Source organism: Bubalus bubalis, chromosome 23 (genome assembly GCF_019923935.1).
Source record: "Bubalus bubalis isolate 160015118507 breed Murrah chromosome 23, NDDB_SH_1, whole genome shotgun sequence".
Lineage (NCBI taxonomy): Eukaryota > Metazoa > Chordata > Mammalia > Artiodactyla > Bovidae > Bubalus > Bubalus bubalis.
Window position 1 is genome coordinate 13,768,306 of NC_059179.1, and position 24,096 is coordinate 13,792,401.

General features: G+C 41.7%; 2 protein-coding genes across 6 annotated transcripts in view; one reads left to right on the forward strand and one right to left on the reverse strand.

Annotated features, from left to right (window-relative positions):
- Nucleotides 1–2,776: 2,776 nt before the first annotated feature.
- Nucleotides 2,777–24,096, reverse strand: part of FGFBP3 (fibroblast growth factor binding protein 3) — a 139,960-nt gene continuing 118,640 nt past the window's right edge. The window contains exons 1-2 of one of the 2 annotated variants that reach the window (XM_044935424.2): nt 4,005–4,184; nt 2,777–3,677 (exon numbers count right to left, since the gene is read on the reverse strand). In XM_044935424.2, the coding sequence (XP_044791359.1) occupies nt 2,815–3,588 (774 nt within the window). In that variant the 5' untranslated portion in view covers nt 3,589–3,677; nt 4,005–4,184 and the 3' untranslated portion in view covers nt 2,777–2,814. Of the gene's footprint in view, nt 3,678–4,004; nt 4,185–24,096 lie in introns of those variants that run through there. The other variant, XM_044935423.1, reaches the window with a different exon arrangement.
- The window catches only part of BTAF1 (B-TFIID TATA-box binding protein associated factor 1), an 88,463-nt gene continuing 84,873 nt past the window's right edge, over nt 20,507–24,096 (forward strand). The window contains exon 1 of one of the 4 annotated variants that reach the window (XR_006548105.2): nt 20,507–21,719. Coding sequence is in view for 3 of the 4 variants with exons in the window: in XM_044935419.1 (XP_044791354.1) it covers nt 21,430–21,719 (290 nt within the window). In the remaining variant the exon portion in view is untranslated. The remainder of the gene's footprint in view (nt 21,720–24,096) is intronic. The other 3 variants (XM_044935419.1, XM_044935420.1, XM_025274157.2) reach the window with 3 other exon arrangements.

The window sequence follows — 24,096 nt, forward strand, 5'->3', positions numbered from 1 at the left end:
CAGGATGGGGAACACATGTATACCTGTGGCGGATTCATTTTGATATTTGGCAAAACTAATACAGTTATGTAAAGTTTAAAAATAAAATAAAATTTAAAAAAAAAATAAAATAAAATAAAAATAAAAATAAATTAAAAAAAAAAAAAAATAATAGTCATAATCACAATCCATGTATGTTTTAATTTACTCAGGTCTTTCTGTTCTGCCCTCAGGTGTATTTCTGTGTTCTACATGTAGCTCTTGCATATTTTTTCATTGAGTTTATTCTTAGGTATTTTACCTTATGTGTGTGTGCTAGTCACTTAATCGTGTCCCAACTCTTTGCAACCCCCCAGGCTACTCTGTCCATGGGATCCTCCAAGCAAGAATACTGGAGTGGGTTGCCATTTCCTTCTCCAGGGGATCTTCCCAACCCAGAGATCGAACCCAAGTCTCCTGCACTGCAGGCAGATTCTTTACCGTCTGAGCCACCAGGGAAGCCCAAGGTATTTTGCCTTGGCTAGTCATTATTAATGGCACTTTACATTATCTTAGTTCTGCTGTTGTCTGTATATAATGACCACTGAATAATTTTAATATGGCTGAAGTAGCTGTCTTGCTTTACAAAAGGGAAAGGAGAGCTTTGGAGCCTGTTTTAACAATTGAAATGAGGAAGAGTTTGAATGTGGTGAGTCAGAGGTCACAGGAGGGACAAACTTGCGGTAAGTTCATCAAAGCTCTGAAGTCCATAAGCGTCCGGCAGGAAGTAAGGAGAACTGCTCTTTGAAGTTGTAAGAGAGCCATGGAGCTGGGAGGGCAGCTGTGGTCCCCAAGCCTCCAAAAGCAGAAACATTCTCATCTCCTTTCAAGTGGCTGTCATTGAAAGACATCTCATCAATCTCAATGTTTTGCTAACTGTGTGAAGAATGTACAGAACAGGTAAACGTTTACAGCCCCTAGTTTTCTAGGGGCTGTTCAAGGAGGGAGAAGTTCAGGAGATATTCAGTATCTGTCAGATTGTTGGATTTACGATTGTTTTAAAGGGTAGGAGGTGAGAAGAACAGGTCAGCCAAAAACCCTTCTATCTGGTGGTGGCTCAAATGTCTCAGGTTGAGCCCTATAATATGAATGAATAAAGTCAACTGATAAGATGTGCAGGAGCAGTGGAAAAACTCAGGAAAATATATCTAAGGGCTTCCCTGGTGGTCCAGTGGTTAAGAATCCACCTTGCAATGCAAGGGACACCAGGTTTGATCACTGGTCTGGAAAGATCCCACATGCTGCAGAGCAGCTAAGCCCAGGCACCACAACTACTGAGCCCTTGTTCTAGAGCCTGGGAGCCAAAACTATTGAGCCCACTTGCAGCAACTACTGAAGCCCACACTCCTGCACCCTAGAGCCCCTGCTCTGCAACAACAGAAGCCACTAGAGTAAGAAGCCCTTGAACCACAACGAAAAGTAGCCCCTGCTAGACTCAGCTAGAGAAAGCTTGTGGGCAGCAACGAAGATCCACCACAGCCCAAAGTAATGAAATAAATCTTCAGGAAAATAATCTAAAGAGGGCAGCCAACTTCAGCATCATGTTGCCATGTAGAAAGGTGTGTCGAATGTTGTCAGATCTAATTTTACACAAGAATGCAAACATCTGGCTTTTTATATGAAATTATTTAATTTTCAATGCTGGCAACAAATCCCAATTGGGAGGAAGGGAGGAAGAGCAGAAAAATGCTATAACTACATGCAGGGCAAAAGGAATGATAGGGCCCAGGTTTGCCAGTGTGTGATTTTTCCCTTATGCAGACTTCTTACTTCTTGTCTTCCCCCAACAATTCAAGATATTTTTAGGAACTTACAACTTCAAGGTTTAGTCAGAACTAGATCCAATGCAATCAAAATTTCCATTGTCCTGCCAGTTCTTTAAATCTAGCCATACAATTTTTATTGAGCACCTAATGTGTGCAAAGTCTATTATTACATCTTATTTAAAATGGAATATGTTAACAATTACATGAAACAGAGATATGACTTCCATTCTGAGATGTGTGCTTACATTTTAGCTGTTTTTAAAAACACGATCAAAGAGAATTGTTTTTTAAAACCAACTTCTATAATTCACTTCTGAATTTGGAAGGTTAATGGGGAAGTTTCAGAATACCGGGCATCACTCAGTTTAAAAGCAATACTTCTAAAAGAATTCAGAGGCAAATCATCTGGAAAATCTTTTCACTGGAGTTAATTTTGAGCTCCCATTGGCTTTGATCCCTCTAGGGATCATCTATGACTGGAGACAGCACCCAAGTTCATTCTAATTCCTAAAGAGAAAAAAGTTGGTAATCTTGTCAGTCAAGTAGATGAGTAGATGAGAAGACACTGAATATCAGTCTGGCTCAGGTTATCAATTGTAGTATAAATGTATTAAATAGTGTACTTTGTATCCTGCTTCCCACAGGAGTCACATCATTTTAGTCACTTTTCCCCACTTCCTTTTTTCAGCCTCTCTCTGTACCCATCTTTCTCCCCAGTCTACAGTTTTTGTATATTTAAGGTATGCCTACTTACGTCTGTTTCCACTGTTTCTTCTGCTCTTAATCAGGCTCGACTCAATAATTTTTACCTTCTCTGCTGTCTCAGGGACTGTCCATACCCTTTACACTCCCATCCCAAGCCCCCCACCCCCACTCTACCCCCCAGTCCCCTTCTAGAACGGGGACTCTTCCCTCACTCTCCTGCATCTCCTGAACTAGGATGCCCTTAGTTTTCCCTCCCTGGCTGGATATAGACCCCCCCCCCCCCGCCCCCCACCCCTCTTCCCCAGGCTTCCCCAGGCCCGCATCCTCAGCCATTCCAGAAATTGACGAAGAAGTTGCAGAGGGAGTGCCACTTCTCAGCACAGTAGGTGTCCGTGAGCTTCGCGTTCTCGTCCAGCCCATCGGGATCAGGCCCGGTCCCCAGTGGTCGCTCCTCGTCTGGGTCCCAGGCCGCCTTCCTCTTGCCCGCTTTGGGCTTCTGCTCAGAGGGCTTCCCTTTGGGCGGCGCGCTCGGGGGAGGCGGGGCCCCTGCCACGGGGCCGAGCGCGGGCTCTCGGGGCTGCCCCCGGCTCCCGGCCCGGGGCTTGGGGTCCCGGGTTAAGCCCGCCGCCGCCTTGGGGCTGACGACCGGGAGTGCCTGGGGTACCAGGCGCAGCTCCGCGCCACGGCCCTTCTTGCCGGCGCACAGGCGGGCCTTGAGCGGCGCCGGGTCGTGGCAGGGCCGCCGCTTCCTGCGCAGCCCGCTCAGCACCTGCTTCCAGTAGTGCGAGCGGCGGGCGGCGTAGACAGCGCAGCGCCCGGGCTCTCCGCGGTAGGCGCATCGGTGGCGCGCCCCGTCCGGGTCTTGGCAGCGCAGCGCTAGCTCGCTGCCGGCTTCGGGCCCTGGGGCGGGCGGCAGGAGCTGCCAGCTGCACGTGTGCCGCTCGGGGCTGACAAAGCGGCCGGAGGAGCCGCCGGCGGAGCCCGAAGCCGACTCGGCCGCGACGCCGGCCGCCCCCTGCTTTCTCCCGGCGGCCGCGAGGAGGCAGCCGCCCAGCAGCAGCAGAAGTGAGAGCGACGCTCGCCGCCTCAGAGGACTCATGGCTTGCGGTTTCTGCGCTCAGGTCGGCTCTCCAGGGACCCCTGGGCGCTTCAGCGGTAGCGGGGCCAGGAGAGCAGCATCCTTTGGTCCTGGGGACAGAGGCAGAGACGGCTACTGACAGAGTACAGGCATCTGCCAACCCGCCTCCCCAGACTCCCTGGGCGCTGGTTTCCAGGGGGCAGCAGCAGCTTGGAAAGGCCCTTCTGAAAAGTTTTCCTGAGAAAAAAACAATTACTAGCTAAACAATCTTTTTGAAACTATTTGCGCATTGAGATTATCTCCCCAGTGCAAATACTATAGCAAAGCGACGCCTGGTAATTACCACCTTCACCCATTCCCACCCTCCAGTAATTATATACAAAATCGTTTCAAATTATTCTTTGGAAAAATGCACTTTTCCTGCACTTTGAACTTACCGAATTCTGGGAGAGGTGGCAGGGCCTTATTAAGGTGAAGCGAATTACTGCGTGAAGGATTAGTCTGTTTTAGCCGACTCCCAGTGAATGAACGTGTTATCAATGCAACAGAAGGGGCCTCCCCCACTACGCCCCTCCCAAACTTCTCTTTCACTGGGAGATTTCCCATCACCGCGCCACACACACACACACACACACACACACACACGTATGATGGAAGTGATGATATATCATGAAATATAAATCTTTTTTGATTCCAGGGTTTAATCACCCGAATTTTAACGTCATTCTTTTCTTTCCTCTTACATATTTTTTCTTACTTGAACTGTTATTTATTTTAATTGAATTATTGTTGATTTACAATACTGTGTTAATTTCAGGTGTACAGCAAAGTAACTCAGTTATACATATATAGCAATATTCCTTATAAAAACTCTTTTCCATTATAGTTTATTACCAGAGATTGAATATAGTTCCCTGTGATCTACAGTAAACCCTTGTTGTATATCTATTTCATATACAGTAGTGTGCATCTGTTAATCCCATACTTCCAATTTATCCCTCCCTCCAAATCAGTTGTTCTCAGTACTCTTTTAAAAATAGGCATTCATACCTATATTTGCAGTAATAGAAAAAAATGTTTGAATAGTGCTTCCTTCATCATTTAATAACTTTATTTACCATTTTGTTGTGCTTAGTAGCTCAGTCGTGTCCGACTTTTTGCCACCTACAGACTGCCAGGCTTCTCTGTCCATGGGGATTCTCCAGGCAAGAATACTAGAGAGGGTTGCCATGCCCTCCTCCAGGAGATCTTCCCAACCCAGAGATCAAACCCAGGTCTCCCAAACTGCAGGCAGATTCTTTACTGTCTGAGCTACCAGGGAAGCCCTTTTATACAGTTCACCCATTTAAAGTGTAAAGTTCAATGGTTTTTAATATATTCACAGGTGCAATGATCACTACAGTTAATTTTGCAACATTTTTATGACCACAAAAAGCAACCTGTACACTTTACCTACTATATACCCCCTCTCCTTTTACATATTTAATCATTTGGAAATGAAAGGTAAAACAGAAAGATCTGAGTTTTAAGAGTTAAATAAAATGAAGCAAAAAACTGTAAACAGCCTAAACTGGGGACTATTTACACTCTGATTTTTATATCATTCTGAGTTCTTTATTTTCACCCACAATTTCAAATAATTTTTCTCATCCTAATAATATTAGTCCTAATAACTGTTACTACTGATAAAAATGTAATATCCTAGTTTATTGACTTATATTGTCCAGCATTTCACCCAGGAGTGAGCATTGATCTTTTGATTATTTTTAGGTATTATAAATCAAACTTAACTTCTTACAGAAATTAGAAGTTTCAGTTCAGTTCAGTTAAGTCGCTCAGTCGTGTCCGACTCTTTGTGACCCCATGAATCGCAGCACACCAGGCCTCCCTGTCCATCACCAACTCCTGGAGTTCTCTCAAACTCATGTCCATCGAGTCGGTGATGCCATCCAGCCATCTCATCCTCTGTCGTCCCCTTTTCCTCCTGCCCCCAATCCCTCCCAGCATCAGAGTCTTTTCTAATGAGTCAACCCTTCGCGTGAGGTGGCCAAAGCACTGGAGTTTCAGCTTTAGCATCAGTCCTTCCAAAGAACACCCAGGACTGATCTCCTTTAGGATGGACTGGTTGGATCTCTGTGCAGTCCAAGGGACTCTCAAGAGACTTCTCCAACACCACAGTTCAAAAGCATCAATTCTTCAGCACTCAACTTTCATCACAGTCCAACTCTCACATCCATACGTGACCACAGGAAAAACCATAGCCTTGACTAGATGGACCTTTGTTGGCAAAGGTCTTCTTTTTAATATACTATCTAGGTTGGTCATAACTTTCCTTCCAAGGAGTAAGCATCTTTTAATTTCATGGCTGCAGTCACCATCTGCAGTGATTTTGGAGCCCAAAACAATAAAGCCTGACACTGTTTCCACTGTTTCCCCATCTATTTCCCATGAAGTGACAGGACCAGATGCCATGATCTTCGTTTTCTGAATGTTGAGCTTTAAGCCAACTTTTTCACTCTCCTCTTTCACTTTCATCAAGAGGCTTTTGAGTTCCTCTTCACTTTCTGCCATAAGGGTGGTGTCATCTGCATATCTGAGGTTATTGATATTTCTCCCAGCAATCTTGATTCCAGCCTGTGCTTCTTCGAGTCCAGCGTTTCTCATGATGTACTCTGCATAGAAGTTAAATGAGCAGGGTGACAATATACAGCCTTGACGAACTCCTTTTCCTATTTGGAACCAGTCTGTTGTTCCATGTCCAGTTCTAACTGTTGCTTCCTGACCTGCATACAGATTTCTCAAGAGGCAGGTCAGGTGGTCTGGTATTCCCATCTCTTGAAGAATTTTCCACAGTTTATTGTGATCCACACAGTCAAAGGCTTTGGCATAGTCAATAAAGCAGAAGTAGATGTTTTTCTGGAACTCTCTTGCTTTTTCCATGATCCAGCGGATGTTGGCAATTTGATCTCTGGTTCCTCTGCCTTTTCTAAAACCAGCTTAAACATCAGGAAGTTCACAGTTCATGTATTGCTGAAGCCTGGCTTGGAGAATTTTGAGCATTACTTTACTAGCATGTGAGATGAGTGCAATTGTGCGGTAGTTTGAGCATTCTTTGGCATTGCCTTTCTTTGGGATTGGAATGAAAACTGACCTTTTCCAGTCCTGTGGCCACTGGTGAGTTTTCCAAATTTGCTGGCATGTTGAGTGCAGCACTTTCACAGCATCGTCTTTCAGGATTTGAAGAAGCTCAACTGGAATTCCATCTCCTCCACTAGCTTTGTTCGTAGTGATGCTTTCTAAGGCCCACTGGACTTCACATTCCAGGATGTCTGGCTCTAGGTGAGTGATCACACCATCGTGATTATCTGGGTCGTGAAGCTCTTTTTGTACAGTTCTTCTGTGTATTCTTGCCACCTCTTCTTAATATCTTCTGCTTCTGTTAGGTCCATACCATTTCTGTCCTTTATCGAGCCCATCTTTGCATGAAATGTTCCCTTGGTATCTCTAATTTTCTTGAGGAGATCTCTAGTCTTTCCCATTCTGTTGTTTTCCTCTATTTCTTTGCATTGATCACTGAGGAAGGCTTTCTTATCTCTCCTTGCTATTCTTTGGAACTCTGCATTCAGATGCTTATATCTTTCCTTTTCTCCTTTGCTTTTGGCTTCTCTTCTTTTCACAGCTATTTGTAAGGCCTCTTCAGACAGCCACTTTGCTTTTTTGCATTTAAGTTTAAAAAATTGTTATTATAGTATAATACCAATTCAAATGATTAATCTTTAAGAATTAACATGTTCTTTTTTTTCCTTCTCCAATCTTTATTTTTTTAATTTATTGATTTTTTAATTGAAGGACAATTGCTTTATAGAATTTTGTTGTTTTCTGTCAAACCTCAACATGAATCAGCCGTAGGTGTACATATTAAGAATTAACATGTTCTTGAATCTTAAAAATATTTACATTTAAACAAAGCACTTTTTTCTACATTTCAGGATACTCCATTATCTTTTAAAAACTGTTCTCAGTAATACATGTGATATTTTTTAATTCAAGAGTTTATACCTCTGACTAATGGTATGATACAAGTAAGTATTTTCCTGAAATACACCTTCAGGAGGTCAAGAAATCTCATTATACTTCCTAATGTCTTCTTGTGGACAGTATTTTCTGTTACTGAACTCCCACTGGTATTATATCTCAACAGTTGCAATTTGATTCAGTTCAGTTCAGTTCAGTCGCTCGGTCGTGTCCGACTCTTTGCGACCCCATGAATTGCAGCACGCCAGGCCTCCCTGTCCATCACCAACTCCCGGAGTTCACTCAGACTCACGTCCATAGAGTCGGTGATGCCATCCAGCCATCTCATCCTCTGTCGTCCCCTTCTCCTCCTGCCCCCAATCCCTCCCAGCATCAGAGTCTTTTCCAATAAGTCAACCCTTCGCATGAGGTGGCCAAAGCACTGGAGTTTCAGCTTTAGCATCATTCCCTCCAAAGAAATCCCAGGGCTGATCTCCTTCAGAATGGACTGGTTGGACCTCCTTGCAGTCCAAGGGACTCTCAAGAGTCTTCTCCAACACCACAGTTCAAAAGCATCAATTCTTCAGCACTCAGCCTTCTTCACAGTCCAACTCTCACGTCCATACGTGACCACAGGAAAAACCATAGCCTTGACTAGACGGACCTTTGTTGGCAAAGGTCTTCTTTTTAATATACTATCTAGGTTGGTCATTGGAGAAGGCAATGGCACCCCACTCCAGTACTCTTGCCTGGAAAATCCCATGGACGGAGGAGCTTGGTAGGCTGCAGTCCATGGGGTCACTAGCAGTCAGACACGACTGAGTGACTTCACTTTCACTTTTCAGTTTCATGCATTGGAGAAGGAAATGGCAACCCATGCCAGTGTTCTTACCTGGAGAATCCCAGGGACGGGGGGAGCCTGGTGGGCTGTTGTCTATGGGGTCACACAGAGTTGGAATCGACTGAAGTGACTTAGCAGTAGCAGGTTGGTCATAACTTTCCTTCCAAGGAGTAAGTGTCTTTTAATTTCATGGCTGCAGTCACAGTCTGCCGTGATTTGGAAGCCCAAAACAATAAAGTCTGACACGGTTTCCACTGTTTCCCCATCTATTTCCCATGAAGTGACAGGACCAGATGCCATGATCTTCGTTTTCTAAATGTTGAGCTTTAAGCCAACTTTTTCACTCTCGTCTTTCACTTTCATCAAGAGGCTTTTGAGTTCCTCTTCACTTTCTGCCATAAGGGTGGTGTCATCTGCATATCTGAGGTTATTGATATTTCTCCCAGCAATCTTGATTCCAGCCTGTGCTTCTTCGAGTCCAGCGTTTCTCATGATGTACTCTGCATAGAAGTTAAATGAGCAGGGTGACAATATACAGCCTTGACGAACTCCTTTTCCTATTTGGAACCAGTCTGTTGTTCCATGTCCAGTTCTAACTGTTGCTTCCTGACCTGCATACAGATTTCTCAAGAGGCAGGTCAGGTGGTCTGGTATTCCCATCTCTTGAAGAATTTTCCACAGTTTATTGTGATCCACACAGTCAAAGGCTTTGGCATAGTCAATAAAGCAGAAGTAGATGTTTTTCTGGAACTCTCTTGCTTTTTCCATGATCCAGCGGATGTTGGCAATTTGATCTCTGGTTCCTCTGCCTTTTCTAAAACCAGCTTAAACATCAGGAAGTTCACAGTTCATGTATTGCTGAAGCCTGGCTTGGAGAATTTTGAGCATTACTTTACTAGCATGTGAGATGAGTGCAATTGTGCGGTAGTTTGAGCATTCTTTGGCATTGCCTTTCTTTGGGATTGGAATGAAAACTGACCTTTTCCAGTCCTGTGGCCACTGGTGAGTTTTCCAAATTTGCTGGCATGTTGAGTGCAGCACTTTCACAGCATCGTCTTTCAGGATTTGAAGGAGCTCAACTGGAATTCCATCACCTCCACTAGCTTTGTTCGTAGTGATGCTTTCTAAGGCCCACTTGACTTCACATTCCAGGATGTCTGGCTCTAGGTGAGTGATCACATCATCGTGATTATCTGGGTCATGAAGCTCTTTTTGTACAGTTCTTCTGTGTATTCTTGCCACCTCGTAATATCTTCTGCTTCTGTTAGGTCCATACCATTTCGGTCCTTTATCGAGCCCATCTTTGCATGAAATGTTCCCTTGGTATCTCTAATTTTCTTGAGGAGATCTCTAGTCTTTCCCATTCTGTTGTTTTCCTCTATTTCTTTGCATTGATCACTGAGGAAGGCTTTCTTATCTCTCCTTGCTATTCTTTGGAACTCTGCATTCAGATGCTTATATCTTTCCTTTTCTCCTTTGCTTTTGGCTTCTCTTCTTTTCACAGCTATTTGTAAGGCCTCCCCAGACAGACATTTTGCTTTTTTGCATTTGTTTTCCATGGGGATGGTCTTGTTCCCTGTTTCCTGTACAGTGTCACGAACCTCATTCCATAGTTCATCAGGCACTCTATCTATCAGATCTAGGCCCTTAAATCTATTTCTCACTTCCACTGTATAATCATAAGGGATTTGATTTAGGTCATACCTGAATGATCTAGTGGTTTTCCCTACTTTCTTCAATTTCAGTCTGAATTTGGTAATAAGGAGTTCATCATCTGAGCCACAGTCAGCTACTACTATAAAAATCAGAATATTTTAGTATAGAATGTGTTTATATATGTTTTTGCACAAAGTAAACATCCAGGGTTGTATGTTGACCTAAGGAAAGACATTTCTACCACTCTGGTGAAATGAGAGAGGTTAAAGGACTTACCCAATGTCACACATCATTTAGTATTAAAGCCAGAAGCCACCTGACTTTATAAATGATGAAAGATCTTTACATTTCACCTTTGCATTTCACTACTCTCACTTGCAAAGTTAGTTCGTTCTTGATTACACCAATTCAGTGTAAACTGAAAAACAATTAGTATCAATGAAGTTAAGAAATATTAATATAGATTTTATAAACAGAGTAGCTTATTAATCCATTTCACAGCTGTAAAATGGATTCTCTTTCCCAGAAAATATTATTTGTATAAGCAAAGTACTATATACAGGCTTTTATCACTTTCACTTTTCACATTCATGCATTGGAGAAGGAAATGGCAACCCACTCCAGTGTTCTTGCCTGGAGAATCCTAGGGACGGGGGAGCCCAGTGGGCTCCCCTCTATGGGGTCGCACAGAGTCGGACACGACTGAAGCGACTTAGCAGCAGCAGCGGCAGCAGCTGGCATTACTTATAGTTACTGACTACTGAAGCAAATAGGAATAATTTTTCAGCTAAAGAGTGACATCTTGTGACATTTTTCACTAATTACAATGAAAAGTCTGTTACTGAAAAGTCCTAATTATTAAGGGAAATAGATATCTGAGACCACTCTTCCTGTCAGAAACATTGCCTGACGAACAGACGGGGCACATAGATGTGCTCTGCCATGTTAGAAAGGGGTAATTTCTTGTAAATTGTCATTAAATACACAAAACACAAAATTTAACAATTTAAACCATTTCAAGTGTACAATTCAGTGACATTGGGTACATTCACACTGTTGTGCAACCATCACCACCATCCAGCTCCAGGACTTTTTTCTTCTTCCAAAACTGAAATTCTGTACCCATTAAATGCTGACTCCTCATTCCTCCCTTCCTCCTCCCCCTGCAACCTTCATTCTCCTTTCTGTCTCCATGAATTCACTACTCTAGGTACTTCATGCAAGTGGAATCATACAGCATTTGTCCTTTAGTTTGTTGGGTTTTGTTTTTATTTTGGCTCTGCTGGGTCTTCATTGTGGCATGCGGGCTTCTCTAGTTGTGGCTAGAGGCATTTGTCCTTTTGTGACTAGCATATTTCACTTAGTCTGACTTCTTTAGGTTTCATCGACGTAGTAGCGTGTGTCAAGATTTCCTTCCTTTTTAAGGCTGAATAATATTCCATCATATGTATAATCCACATTTTGCTCATGCATTCATCAGCTGATGGACACTTTGGTTGCTTCTACCTTTTCGCTATTGTGAATAATGCTCCTATGAATATGTGTGTACAAATATTTGTCTGAATTTCTACTTTCAGTTCTTTTGGTCATCTACCCAGAAGTGGAATTCCTGGATCATAGGTTAATTTTTTTTTTTTTTTAGCTTTTTTAGGAAACTCTGAACTGTTTCCTATAGTGGCTGCACCATTTTACATTCCAACCAACAGGGCACAAGGGTCCCAATTTCTCCAAAATCTTTTCCAATACTTGTTATTTACTTTTTTTTGTTTGTTATCTTGTGTGTGTTTGCATGTGTGTTTTATAATAGCCACTCTGCTGGGAGTGAAGTAATTTTAATTTACATTTCTCTGATGATTAGTGATGTTGAGCATCTTCCCATGTGCTTCTTGGCCATCTGTGTGTATCTTCTTTGTAGAAATGTCTATTCAAATCCTTTGTTTCTCAATCAGATTGTTTTTTGTTGTTATTGAGTTGTAGAAGTTCCTTATGTATTCTAGATATTAACCTCTTATAGATACACTATGCAGATATTTTCTCCCATTTTGTGGCTTGCATTTTTACTCTGTTCATAGTATCCTTTGATACATAAAAGGGATTTTTAAGCAGATTAATCTCAAAACTATAATGTTGAGCAAATGAAGCCAAACACAAAAGAGCCCATATTAAAAGTGAAAGTTGCTCAGTCATGTCTGACTCTTTGTGACACCATGGACTACACAGTCCATGGAATTCTCCAGGTTAGAATACTGGAGTGGGTAGCCTTTGCCTTCTCCAGGGGATCTTCCCAACCCAGGGATCGAACCCATGTTTCCCAAATTGCAGGCACATTCTTTACCGGCTGAGCCACCATGTCTATTTTAAGTTCTGCATCTATATAAATTCCAAGAACAAGCAAAACTAATCAATGGTGGGAAAAGATCCGAACAGGGCTGTCTCTAGGGCATGAGTGAGGCTTGTATTGACCAGGAAGGGATTAAAAAAAAAAACTTCTGGGGTTTTGGCAATACACTATATCTTGATAGAGGCTTGGGTTACATTTAAGATTTGTATATTTCATTGTATGAAAAATTTACCAAAGAACAACCCCAAGCTTCTAAACAATTATTAAACCCAAATTGTTTATATCCATGCTGAAGGGTTTAGGGGTGAAATATATTTGCAACTTATTTTCAAACATGTAAAAAATTAATATGGATGATATGAATAGACAGAAATGAGTATTAGAGTTATATGAGAAAGAAAATATAGTAAAATATTAATTGTAGAATCTAGGTGGCAGTTATATGAGTGTTGACTGCATAATTTTCTTCAACTTTTCTGTATTTTTAAAAAAATTCCATGATAAATGTTGGAGAAAATAGAAATAGGAAATAAAACTATTTTGAAATTACCATTAAAACTATCATTCCTATAGTTAAAATTAATGTATATTAGTATCTTTTCAGATTTGTGTTACATGATTTTTTAAAGGAAACAAAGGTCATGTAATTCTTACATTTCCATTACCCTTCACAAATTTCATTTTGCTCCCCACCCTACTTCCACCCAGGGGTAATCAGCATTTTATCATAAGTTTGGAGTGTATTCTTACAATCCACTTGTAAAAATTTTATACTTGTCTATGCATGTATGTAAAACTAATGTCAAGTACAGTCATTGTGTCTTCATTTATAATAATGAAAAATTGGAAAAACCTAAATGTCAATCAGTGGAGAAATGAATAAGCTATGGGTTTTTATATGATGCAATCAATCTTGGAAACAATGTTAAGTAATGAAAGCAAGCTTATAAATTATACTTTTATTGTTAATGGATATACATATATGTGGCAAAATTACAAAAACATGGGCAGGAAGTACACACACGAACTTTAGAGTAACAGTCATTTCTGGGAAGGGAGGGAGGGGAACGTGATTAGAAAGGAGTAAAAGACCTCAGTCACACCTTTAGTTTCTTGAAAATTTATTTGATGCAAATATGGTAAAATATTAACATTTGTTCAACTTGAGCAGTGTGTACATATGGGGATTTATTTGCTGTATTTTTCTGTATGTTGGAAATAATTCATAATTTGAAAATACAGTGTAGCTTTGTAAATATAGTTTTTAGAATTTATAGAAATCATATGATAGATTGTTCTGCAGCATGCTTTTTAAAATTCAGCTTATGGTTTTAAGCTTTGTCCATATTGGTATATGCAGATCTGGTTATCTAATTGCTGTTCTTGGTATCCAGTCATACAACTATATCACATGCAATTTAGCCATCACTCTGCTGATGGACATTTAGGTCATTTCCATGAATATTATTATCAATACAGTTTTATGCAACAGACTCTGCTTACTGTAAATCTTTCTTGACAAGATGTACAGGCTGTATTAGGAGGATGAAGAAAGAAAAGAAGCAGAGGAGATTCTTGGAAGCAGCATATGTGTCCCTCAAAAGTCAAAACAATTGCCTGGTGATAATTAATGAGACGTTCAAAGCACATTAGCTTTCCAAATGATTTGGATACCACTCTGCAAAGTATGGGCTTCCCAGGTGGCGCTCGTGCCAGTGCAGGAGACATAGGAGATGAGGGTTCGATCCCTAAGTTGGGAAGATCCCCTGGAGGAGGGTATGGCAACCGGTATTCTTGCCTGGAGAATCCCATGGACAGAGGAGCCTGATGGGCTACAGTCCATAGGATTGCAAAGAGTTGGGACACGACTGAAGTGATTTAGAACACAGGTTTTCTGAATAAATAACGCTGCAGTGAACAAGATCTTGTGTACAGGAGTGTTCCCTAGAGTGGTGATCTTTAAACTGCCGTGTGTGTACTCCTGAGAATACTGAAAACTTTTCAAGAAGTTTTTAGGCCTAAGTTGATATTTTTAAAACTCACTTTCAAGATCTTCAACCTCCATATGTGTGCTTTCCTCCATATGTTTATTTCGAGCAGTCCTGGGTCTAGGCCTGTGGTTGGGTGCTGTGCAGGTTGTCACTTTCCACCTCCATTCACAATTGCTCTTCTCTCACTTGACTACAGAAAGGCATAGTTCTCATCCATATCACCTTTCATTTGCTATTTTATGCATAAAATTTAGTATTTATGTGTTTTACATATTAAATTTTTATTTTGAAAATTTAACCTATTAATCTATCTAAAATATATTTTTGTTTTTAGCATGAGACAACAATGTAATTGTAAATCTAATGACTTTGACATAATAGTCTAAATAATACAACTGGACACTTTATACTCTAATATTCATATCAAAGTCTCTTTGATCATATGGGAAGTATAACGTTTATGGAAGTATCATTCCACTATCTTCCTAGAATTCCCTGAAGTCATGGTGGCCATATAAGACAGTTCTGGTCATGAGATATAATTCTATTAAGAATTGGTGGAAGCTTTCTGCTTTCTTGAAGCAAGCACCCCTCCGTTTCCCTCTTCTCTTTGGATGTATGACACCTGGTAGCAAAGGAGCCATCTTTCCAGCTCATCTTTCCAGAAGAGCTGTTATCTCAGGGGAAGCTGACTCCACTGTCATCTCCTGGATGGTCTAAGGATAACTCCGTCCCCGTTGCCAGAGGTTGGTTTAGTTTCAGGTACGACACAATTCTGTATGCTTTGTCCATGTTTGCAGTCAGCTTCTGGGAAAGTTTTTCCCTGATCTTAAAAGAGATTCAAGGAAAGCCAGTCTTCCTCCCCCTTCCCTTGGATACTTTTCTTTTGCAATATACAAGTTTTACAGTTTAGTCAGTTCAAGTTTATGTTTTTGTTTTTGTTTTTTTTTTCCTGATTGTTAAGTACTTTTTGTGCATTAAGATATCCTTTTCTACCCTGAGGTAAAAATATTCAACATAGCCTCCTAATAGTTTCCAAGCTGTGCTTTCAATTTCAGAACTTTAATCCATCTAAGATTTATGATATGATATATCATATCATATGATATGATAATGAAGTAGGGATTTGATTTTCCCCTCCACATGGAGAGCCAATGGTCCAGCATTCTTTATTTAATAGTTCTTTTGCCGTTGCTCTTCGAAGCCACCTTTCTGGTGATAAAAAAAAAAAAAAAAAATAGCTAAAATTTATTTACCACTTAGTATTTTTTAAGCATATCACGTATCAACTCATTTGATCCTTACAACTACTTTATAAAGTACAGGTTCATGATCCATTATTTACAATTGTGGAATTGAAAAACGCATGAACATGATACTTTAAAAAAATTCATTTGGGAGCAAAACCTGACCTAAACTTCCATGCAGCTATTTATTTATTTATGTTGTTGTTTTTTAAAGATATTTTCTATTTATTTACATTTTGGCTGTTCCTTATGGCATGTGAGATGTGAGATTTTAGTTCCCCATGGAACCCATGCCCTCTGCATTGGAAGCACAGGGTCTTACCCACTGGCCCACCAGGAAAGTCCCTGCCATGCAGTTATATAGAGTCTCTTCTTTAGTCCTCTTAGTATGGCTATTCATACATTTTGCTGCAGAACTGTAAATGTACTTGACTATTGGGTGTGGCCCTAGAAGCTTTTGGGGTGTGACAAGGTATATGCATTAGATTACTTTTCAAAATCTAAAACATTCTAAATTCAGAAAACCGTTTAACCAAGGTCTCAGATAAAGGTTGTGTTGTTGTTGTTTAGTCGCTGCTAAGTCATGTTTTTTTGCAACCCTGTGGACTTGTAGCCCACCAGGTTCCTCTGTCCATGGGTTTCCCAGGCAAGATAATGGAGTGGGTTGCCATTTCCTTTTCTAGGGGATCTTCCCGACCCAGGGATCGAACCTGCAACTCCTGCCTTGGAACACGGATTCTTTACCACTGAGCTACCAAACCCCAAAGGTTGTGTACTAGTACTATTTTTATCCCCATTTCACAGCTGAGGAAATTGAGACATAGAATTTAAGTCATTTGCTTAAGGTTGCATAGTTAACAAAAAGTTTACTCAATGGAGTTAATAACATTTTTGAGTGCTTAAAGTTATAGTCACTTGTGAACTCTGGGAGATGGTGATGGACAGGGAGGCCTGGCGTGCTGCGATTCATGGGGTCGCAAAGAGTCGGACACGACTGAGTGACTGAACTGAACTGAACTAAATGCTTTATATTCATTATTTCCTTTAAACCTTGGCCAATAACCTCAGATATTGGCAGATGACACCACCCTTATGGCAGAAAGTGAAGAAGAAGTAAAGAGCCTCTTGATGAGCGTGAAAGAGGAGAGTGAAAAAGTTGGCTTAAAGCTCAACATTCAGAAAACGAAGATCATGGCATCCAGTCCCATCACTTCATGGCAAATAGATGGGGAAACAATGGAAACAGTGTCACTGCAGACTGCATCCATGAAATTAAAAGACGCTTACTCCTTGGAAGGAAAGTTATGACCAACCTAGACAGAATATTAAAAAGCAGAGACATTGCTTTGCCAACAAAGGTCCATCTAGTCAAGGCTATGGTTTTTCAAGTAGTCATGCATGGATGTGAGAGTTGGACCATAAAGAAATCTGAGCTCTGAAGAATTGATGCTTTTGAACTGTGGTGTTGGAGAAGACTCTTGAGAGTCCCTTGGACTGCAAGGAGATCCAACCAGTCCATCCTAAAGGACTGATGTTGAAGCTGAAACTCCAATACTTTGGCCACCTGATGTGAAGAACTGACTCATTTGAAAAGACCCTGATGTTGGGAAAAACTGAAGGCAGGAGGAGAAGGGGACGACAGAGGATGAGATGGTTGGATGGCATCACTGACTCAATGAACATGAGTTTGAGTGGACTCCGGGAGTTGGTGATGGACAGGGAGGCCTGGCGTGCTGCTGTCCATGGGGTCGCAAGGAATCAGACACGACTGAGTGACTGAACTGAACAACCCTATAAGGTGCTATTATTGTCCCCATTTTCCAGAAGAAGCAGTTGAAGCTTAGAAGGTTATACAACTTCCCTGGATACACAACTATTAATTGTGGTGAGGAAGGATTTAAAAACAAGCTATTCTGACTTCAATATATTTATTACACTATGCCTTACCAGTCTGTAACACGTTTAGAACTACATATCGTATCTAATTACCTCTTGGATATTAAAGAGTAAGGGTTTTTTTTTTAATGCGTATTAGATCATTTTACTCCCATGCTTAAAACCCTCCTATGACTTCTATTGATTTCAAATGCATGCAGCAGTAATTGGCAACTTGAGCGCGCAGTAGCTGGAAGCAAGATCTTAGTTTCCCAGACTGGGAGTCCTAACCACTGGACCACAGGGGCCAGCAGTTAGGGCTAGAGCCCCTAGTCCTTGCCTGCCTAATAAAGAATGAATTCAGGCAAGAAGGCAGAAGAAGATAAAGAGTAAGTAAAAAGTTTATTTGAAAAGAAATGTATGGGCAAACTCAGATTCGTGCCTTTGGGAAGTTTAAATCCTTTAGGGGACAGTTTTCCAGGTCTTTGTCTTCCTTCAGGCCAATCATCTTGCTTTGTTCCCCCACCCCCCATGGGTTAATCTGTCTCAGGACCTTCCCCTGAGGTGTGCACGCACCCCTCAACCAAGATGGTCCTCAAAGTGTAGGCTTCTGGGAGGAGCAAGACTCATTATGGCCTGGAATTATCCCCTGACTTTTGACCCCAGTGAGCCTTTCTGCACATATGTAGTGTCTCCCTTGTCCCCAAAATAGGGGAATGGAGATCCCTTAATCCTTTACTCAAACAGGGTTTTGTCCTTGTTTGTCCTTGCCATGGGCTGAATGAAGCACAAGCTGGAATCAAGATTGCCAGAAATATCAATAACCTCAGATATGCAGATGACACAACCCTTAGGGCAGAAAGCAAAGAACTAAAGAGCCTCTTGATGAAAGTTAAAGAGGAGAGTGAAAAAGCTGGCTTAAAACAACAAAAAACTAAGATCATGGCATCCAGTCCCATCACTTCATGGCAAATGGGGAAACAATGGAAACAGTGACAGACTTTATTTTCTTGGACTTCAAAATCACTGCAGATGGTGACTGATCCATGAAATTAAAAGACGCTTGCTCCTTCGAAGAAGGCTGACTAACCTAGACAGCATACTAAAAAGCAGAGAAATTACTTTGCTGACAAAGGTCCATATAGTCAAAGCTACGGTTTTTCCAATAGTCATGTATGGATGTGAGAGTTGGACTATAAAGAAAGCCGAGCACCAAAGAATTGAGGCTTTTGAACTGTGGTGTTGGAGAAGACTCTTGAGAGTCCCTTGGACTGCAAGATCAAACCAGTCAATCCTGAAGGAAATCAGTTCTGAATATTCATTGGAAGGACTGTTGCTGAAGCTAAAGTTCCAGTACTTTGGCCACTTGATGTGAAGAACTGACTCCTTGGAAAAGACCCTGATGCTGGGAAAGATTGAAGGCAGGAGGAGAAGGGGACGACAGAGGATGAGATGGTTGAATGGCATCACCAACTCGAGGGACGTGAGTTTGAGCAAGCTCCGGGAGGTGTTGATGGACACGGAAGCCTGGCTTGCTGCAGTCCATGGGGTCACAGAGTTGGACACAACTGAGCGACTGAACTGAACTGTCCTTGCCATGATTATTACCTTGACTATTGCCACGACTTGGCTCAGAGGTTAAAGCATCTGCCTGGAATGTGGGAGACCCGGGTTCGACCCCTGGGTCAGGAAGATGCCCTGGAGAAGGAAATGGCAACCCACTCCAGTACTCTTGCCTGGAGAATCCCATGGAGGGAGGAGCCTGGTGTGCTACAGTCCATGGGGTCGCAAAGAGTAGGACACGACTGAGCTACTTCACTTCACTTTAATTGCCACGACTATTACCTTGAGGTATTTACAAGAGAGAAAGACTGGTTATTTATCCTGTTTCTGTTGTTACTTCCATTTTGGAGAGCAAAGAAGAGGCTGATTGTAAATTCCTCAACTAGAGCCCCTCTATCTTGTCTCAGGAAATGTAAAGAAGAGGCTAGTTTTAAGTATCCAGTCTGAAACCCACTTCTTCGTATCCCATGAGATGCAAACAGGAGGCCAGTTGTAAATGTCTAACCTGGGCCTTTCTACCTCCTACTTCACTACTGCTAGACAAAAATCCAAATTCCTTACAATGGCGCCTTTCTACCTCTCCCATCTTGTTCTCCAAGATAGCCAGCTTCTTTTAGGTTTTTACCTGAGGTGTATCCCCTACCTGGAAGACTCCCTCCTGTTAGTCAGGCCTCAGATTAAGCTCCTCCTTGGTTTTTCCCTAATTACCCAGTTTGGAGTCTCTAATCATGCTCTCTATCCTATCATTCTGTTTTACATAGCATATAAACATGATATTTTCTCATTTACTTGTTCACTCTCTTTCCTTCCATTAGAATGTAAGTTCAACTACAGTGGGCACCTTATCTGTTTTGGTTTCTTGTGAAGTCCTAATCTCTAGTATAGAGTTTAGCATGTGGTAGGTACTTAATTTTGGCTGAATAAATTAATGTAGTGTATGATCAGTAAATGTACCTGCTTGTTAGTTTCAGTGGTGGTAGATGAACTGAGAAGGCAGGTGGGAGGAGCTGGTGAAATATGAAGGCATTTAAACATCAGTTTTTGCCTAATAGTATAAATAGTGCCTAACAGTGTTTGGCATAGAACAGGGGCCAAATTAGTATTTGTTTAAGAATGAACAGTATATATTACTAGTAGCTTGGCTCTTGGGCAAATTTCTTAATCTTCCTGAGCTTAGTTTTCTAACCTATAAAATGAAGATTAAAACTTACTTTACAGGATTAGCCTACAAATTATATGAGATAATGCATGCCAAATGTATAGCACATAGGTTTTTAAATTTCTTTCCCTTTACACTTTATAAACTCTTGGAAGCTCTTCTAGCCGCATGACCTCATTTTATTTCTATAGTACTTCTCATTAGTCTTTATTTTATGGATGAAAAAGACTCAGGGGCTGAGGCAAAGCTTCTTTCAGGTAATGACAAGCCAATGGACAAGTTTTATAAGCAGAGGAGTGACTCGATGAAAGCAGTGTTTCTTGAAGATTCATCTGCTGGAGACCTTTAAGATGGGCTCAATTGAAGAAGCTGGAGAAATATTACTTTGACTACTATCATAAAAATCAAGTTTAAGGTGATAAGGGCATGCACTAGGTGACAGAGAACGTTTGAAAACCTAACAAATTAAGAGACTGAACAGCTAGCTACACAGCAAAAAAGACACAAACGGCTGACAGTTCTCAAACACGGTTGAGAAAATGATGTTACCAACAACCTAAACAATTAAGATACCAAACTTTGCAAAATGGTTGGCAGTTCTTCCCTCTAATACCTATGCAGAACATACGGCGGTTACATGGCAAACATTTGAGCCGTGTCTTCACTGCCGTTGCACACCTTTGTGGATTTCACCCTCCCACTGGGATCGATCGCCATCTGGACTAGAGCATCTTATGGACCTGTGGATTCTGTTTTCTCTACGAGCAGTCTGGTGAGATGAGAATCGGGGCGATGAAGAAGTAGAAGTAAAGGTTTTGAACTCTGAGAGTCTCGGCTAGATCGACTTTTTTCTTTCTATAAAAATGAAGTCCTTGAAGACTTAACGACCCCCTCCGGAAGAGCACAAACAGCCTTTTGGCAGCTCGTGCCGCCAGGCCGCAGCAGCTCGTACTCCTTCGGCTCAACAGCAGAGCGGAGCACCACGCGGTGAGCTGACGTCACTTCCGGCGCGCTGACGCTCAGTCCGGCGTGCCGACGCCTGCGTCAGCAAAGAGCGGGGCTGGGGGCCCCCGGTTTGAAGTCGTGCGGGTCGGAGCACTGCCGCCTCCGCCGCTGTCTGAGACCCCCTGCTTCCGGGCCGCGGCGGGGAAGAGCTCGGGTAGGCGGCAGGGCAGATGCCCGAGGGCCCGCGCCGGGACGTTCCGCGCCGCACCGGCCGCTCCCCTCTGTTCCGCGGCCTGGGCCTGCGTCGCTCAGCTCTCTGGAAACTAGCGCCTCGGCTGCGCGGCTCGTCGCTCGCGGGGAGCTCCGAACCGCCGGCGCCCGGCCATGGCGGTCTCCAGGTGGGTCTAATTCCTCCAGAGCTAACAGGAGGTTCCCATTGTCACTGGGCTCGGGCTCCTTCCTGCCTAGACTCCGCAGTTCGCCCCTCAGTCAGCGGGGCTTTGGACTCGGGTTACTCCACGTAAGTAACCCGTGGAGGAATGTCTTTTTCTTGCTGAATAGACCGTTTGGCACGTTAGAGCTAGTTTTTCTCTTTCCTCACCATGTTTCTGTTCTCTGGTTTCTCTTCCCTCTTTCAGTGCTAGGAGAATCTTTTCGCTTTCTTAGTATTCTAAGGCCGATCCCTAACCTCCATTTCACGGGAAAACTTGGTAGTAACTGACGAAGTCGGGGAGACTTTGAGTTACAGTTATCTAAGTGACCTTCTAATTATGTTAAAATTTGTGTTTACGGCTCTAGGGATATGTTTTTCCTGAGTGCTTCTTTCTTACATTATAATTTTTCGTTTTGTTTGGCAGTACACATTCAGTCGTCAGCTTTGTAATCTTTAGCAAATTATTGTATTAGTATCATCTTCTTTAACCAAGGCGTGAAAGATGTATCACGAATCTTAAATTATTTTAAAGTGATGGCCCCTCGTTAGGAAAGTATAGGAGACTATAGGGAGACCAGCAAGACATTTCTTTGTATGGGTAGCAGGAAAGTCTTTTTCTCCAATATGAGAGACTGGGGTGGGGAGTACATTTTGTCAGAACCTTGACGTTAGTGGACATTGATACGTGTAAGTAGGGGGTAGCCCCTCTGATAGAAGACAGAAGGGTTCACCAAGTTTGTTAGTTTTCATGAGAAATGGGTCCTTCTACCATATAGACTGAAAGGGAAAAATGATGACAGTTCAGAAAACATAGTTTTTGTTCATTTTTCAGAGTTAATTGAACAGATTCCTATTTTGCAAGCAAAAGGATAACCCATACCTCATAGATTCCCTAGATAACTGATGAGAAAGTGTGTGGGAGAAACCCAATACAGTTGAGTGTGAGGGGTTGTGAGGTACCTGTAATAGGGGGCATCTAATTTTTATTTCATAGATTATTTGATTCCATTCAGTGTGAGGAAATTCTTATTTTGTGATGTATAAAATAGAGAAAAAAATGAAAGTTTAAAGAGCACCTAATCTGCTTGACTAATGCAAATCTATTTACAGAAGTTTAGGGCACCTACATTTCTGAATGAAATGAGTTTTCAAAGCAGCTGCTTTTTGTACTTGACATTGGATTTCAAAGGGTGGTGCTCTTTTTTTCTGTAGATCTTTTTAATTTAGCTTGCCAGAATTCTGTTAAATTCTACTTTAAAAAGAAAACTTGTCATGGTTTTATAAAAGAGCTAGTCCTGGGCTTATTTTGATAATACAGTAGGTTCATGGAAAACACTTTTGAGACACTTTCTGATTTGGGAATACTACCAGTCCTTGACTTTTTCATAAGAGGATTCACTTTGAATAACGGACTTTAATTTTAAACTGACCTTTGCCATGCACTGAGCACACGTTTATGAACTAAATTTCCTTTCTCTTCTTGGTGTGAAATACAGACTCATTTGAGCTTCCCTCATGGCTCAGACAGTAAAGAGTCTGCTTACAATGCAGGAGACCTGGGTTTGATCCCTGAGTTGAGAAGATCCTCTGGAAGAGGGCATGGCAATGCATTCCAGTATTCTTGCCTGCAGAATCCCCATGGATACAAGGTGCCTGGCGGACAATAGTCCATGGGTCGCAAAGAGTCGGACATGAATAACCACATATACATACAGACTCATTTTCATATTTTATTGTAGAATAGGTTGAAAATGGTTGAAGAGATAAAAATCATTTGCGAGAATCAAATCTAAAATATTTTTTGCACTGTTTGTATCAGTGTGTGACTGAAAAGAAATGGTAATGTTTTTATAACCTTTAAATATTTCCAATAGGAGGGAAATGTTAAGTTCAGAAATCCAGATCCAAAGATCCAGGAATAATATTTGACTTTGCCCTCCCTTCCTTTCCCCCAGTCTAGCCAGTCCCCAGATCCAATCTTGTCAGTTCTACCTTTCTAATCTTCTCTGGCCAATCTTTTCTTCCCACGCCATTTATCAGAGTCCTACTCCATACCACCATCATCTCTAATCCAAGACACCTGTCACAGCAGCCATTCTGCTCTTCCTGCCTCCATTGGTGTCTCTTTCTAATTTATTCTTTGCTTCTTTGCTAATGTTAATTTTAATGTAGCCTTTTTTTTTTTTTTTCTGTTTAAAACCTTTTCGTTTTCTGTTGCCTTAAGATAAAGGACAGATTTTGTAACAAACACATCTTACCAGATCATTTGTGATCTGGTTCCTGCTTTACCATTTTAAGCGTTATCTTGTCAAGTTGTTTGAGTCTCTCTCTCTCTCCCTCTTCAATCTGAATCTTTGTTCTTTTTCACCTCCTAGTCTCTAAAACATTAATTCCTATCTTAATCTCTGGAACATTAATTCCTACCTTCTCCTCCTACCCAACCTTAGTTTTTAGATCTAAACCC